We start from the raw sequence: 1,817 nt of genomic DNA on the forward strand, positions 1-1,817 counted from the left end.
GAGTCGTCAAACTTGCCAGGTAAGAAAGCTTGGATGATGGCCACGTAGGTCGTCCGCATGACATTCGGCGCAAACTCGGCCATGGGACTGGAAATGACGCCGTGACCAGAGATAAAAGGCACGGCGAGCGCGAGCAGAGTCGCTGTCCGCTGCATTTGCGTAAAAGGAGCAAAAACAAAAAATGATGTGCGGAGTGGGTTCGCATGTGCTTGCTCCTGGACAGCATCGCAGTCGTTTCGACGCGTCCGATCTCGGTAGATTCCCGCGTCGTCAAAGCACATTAAAATGGCGTTAATTCCAAGGTCCACGCCCCCTCATCGAGGAGGAACATCGCGCGAACGGTCCAAAGGAACGCGCGCGGCACAACGACGCTGCCGGTGGCGAGGTACGTCTCTTCGCCTGCTAGTGTGCGCGAATGACAAGCGTCCAAGCGCGTTCCGCGCGGGTTCGAGTCGAACAACAGAATATCATGATGATCATCGCGCCAGAAGCGTTCCATGCGTCGTAGTCACTAGTACATAGTACAGAGGGGCGGGCGACAGTTCATTCATTTACACGCCATGCCAGGCTCGACAACTGGGGTCCAACACCCTTGCTGCGCGACTCTTGCATCAACTCCATGTTGCCTTGGGTATCGAATGTCGTGGAGCCACATGTGGTATTTTCATTGCGTAGCGGGAGGACCAGATTTTCGACTAATCGGGGCCGGGAGCGAGCGACACGAAGAGCCCAACGTCCCGAGTTTAGTATTCCGCAACTCGGCAACAAGTGTTTTTCTAACCCGCCTGCCTTCCCAAACGGGCGGTGGGGAATGTCAACATCACCTTTCCACCGCACGCCACTCGCGACGACGGTGTGGTACGAGTCGTACAGCAGCCAGGAAGAGACAGTAGGTTAGATAGTCACTTGTCCCTTGCCCGCAATGCCACTTCAAATTGGCTACCGGTCAATCGAATCATCGTCTATGACCCCACTCGAGCGTCGTACAAGATGAAACTACACTGTACCGAACAGTTGATAGGTTGTTGGATCCAAAGCTACAAAGCTACTATACGGTTATGACGACAAGTATGGATAACGTCGTCTTTACTAAACACGACCACCGCTAAAGAACGTGTACTCGTCATCGCCGCTGTCGTCGATTATCATGGGAAGCTGGTGCGCATACGACAAGATCTCATTGCGATCCTTCGCGACGAGGGTCACTCGTAGCGTGCAAGTAGCCAGCGGCGCCAGAGCGTCCAAGAGACGGCACGCTCCTTGTAGATCCAGTTGATCGTTTTGCACGAGGTCCAGCGCCAACGGCCAGGTACTCGAGCCGAGCGCGCTGGCAACGTCAGCCACCGCATCCTCGTCGAGGTCGCAGCATGCCAATCGCACGTACGTGATGTTGGCACGACTGAACCAATGGCGCAGTGCACGCTGCATCGACGCGCGCGGGCCTTCACCCAAATAGATGTTGCGGAACGAGATATGCTCCAGGCGCACAAGGCCACACGTCCAGTCCAGAAGCAAAGTGACCTCCTCCGCCGACATCAAAAACGTGTCGAAGGATACATGGCGGAGGCAATCGTGTGGGATGGGAGCGGGCAAGTGATCCAGCATTCCATGACCCAAGCAGAGCGTCTCGAGGGCCGGCAGCGTTGGAAGCCACTCGACGACGAAGCTGAGATCATCCATGGCAGTGACGTCGAGGCGTGTCAAGCGGCGTCGATCGACAAGCGACAGCAACTTTGCGACCGACGACTGGTACACACCATTCAAGCGCAGCTCGGTCACGTGCGATAACGTCTTCTTGGTGGCTACGAGCGCGTTGA

At 56.0% G+C, this 1,817-nt stretch overlaps 1 protein-coding gene across 1 annotated transcript; it reads right to left on the bottom strand.

The window, feature by feature from the left end:
• Window positions 1–1,089: 1,089 nt before the first annotated feature.
• SPRG_14720 (hypothetical protein) lies at window positions 1,090–1,680 on the bottom strand (the record flags this gene model as incomplete). The annotated part of the gene is made up of 1 exon (XM_012354821.1): window positions 1,090–1,680. The coding sequence occupies one exon, from the start codon at window positions 1,678–1,680 to the stop codon at window positions 1,090–1,092; it is 591 nt and encodes a 196-aa protein (XP_012210211.1).
• Between the last annotated feature and the right edge of the window lie 137 nt (window positions 1,681–1,817).

The sequence above is a fragment of the Saprolegnia parasitica genome (assembly GCF_000151545.1).
Source record: "Saprolegnia parasitica CBS 223.65 unplaced genomic scaffold supercont2.184, whole genome shotgun sequence".
Taxonomy (NCBI): Eukaryota; Oomycota; class Saprolegniomycetes; order Saprolegniales; family Saprolegniaceae; genus Saprolegnia; species Saprolegnia parasitica.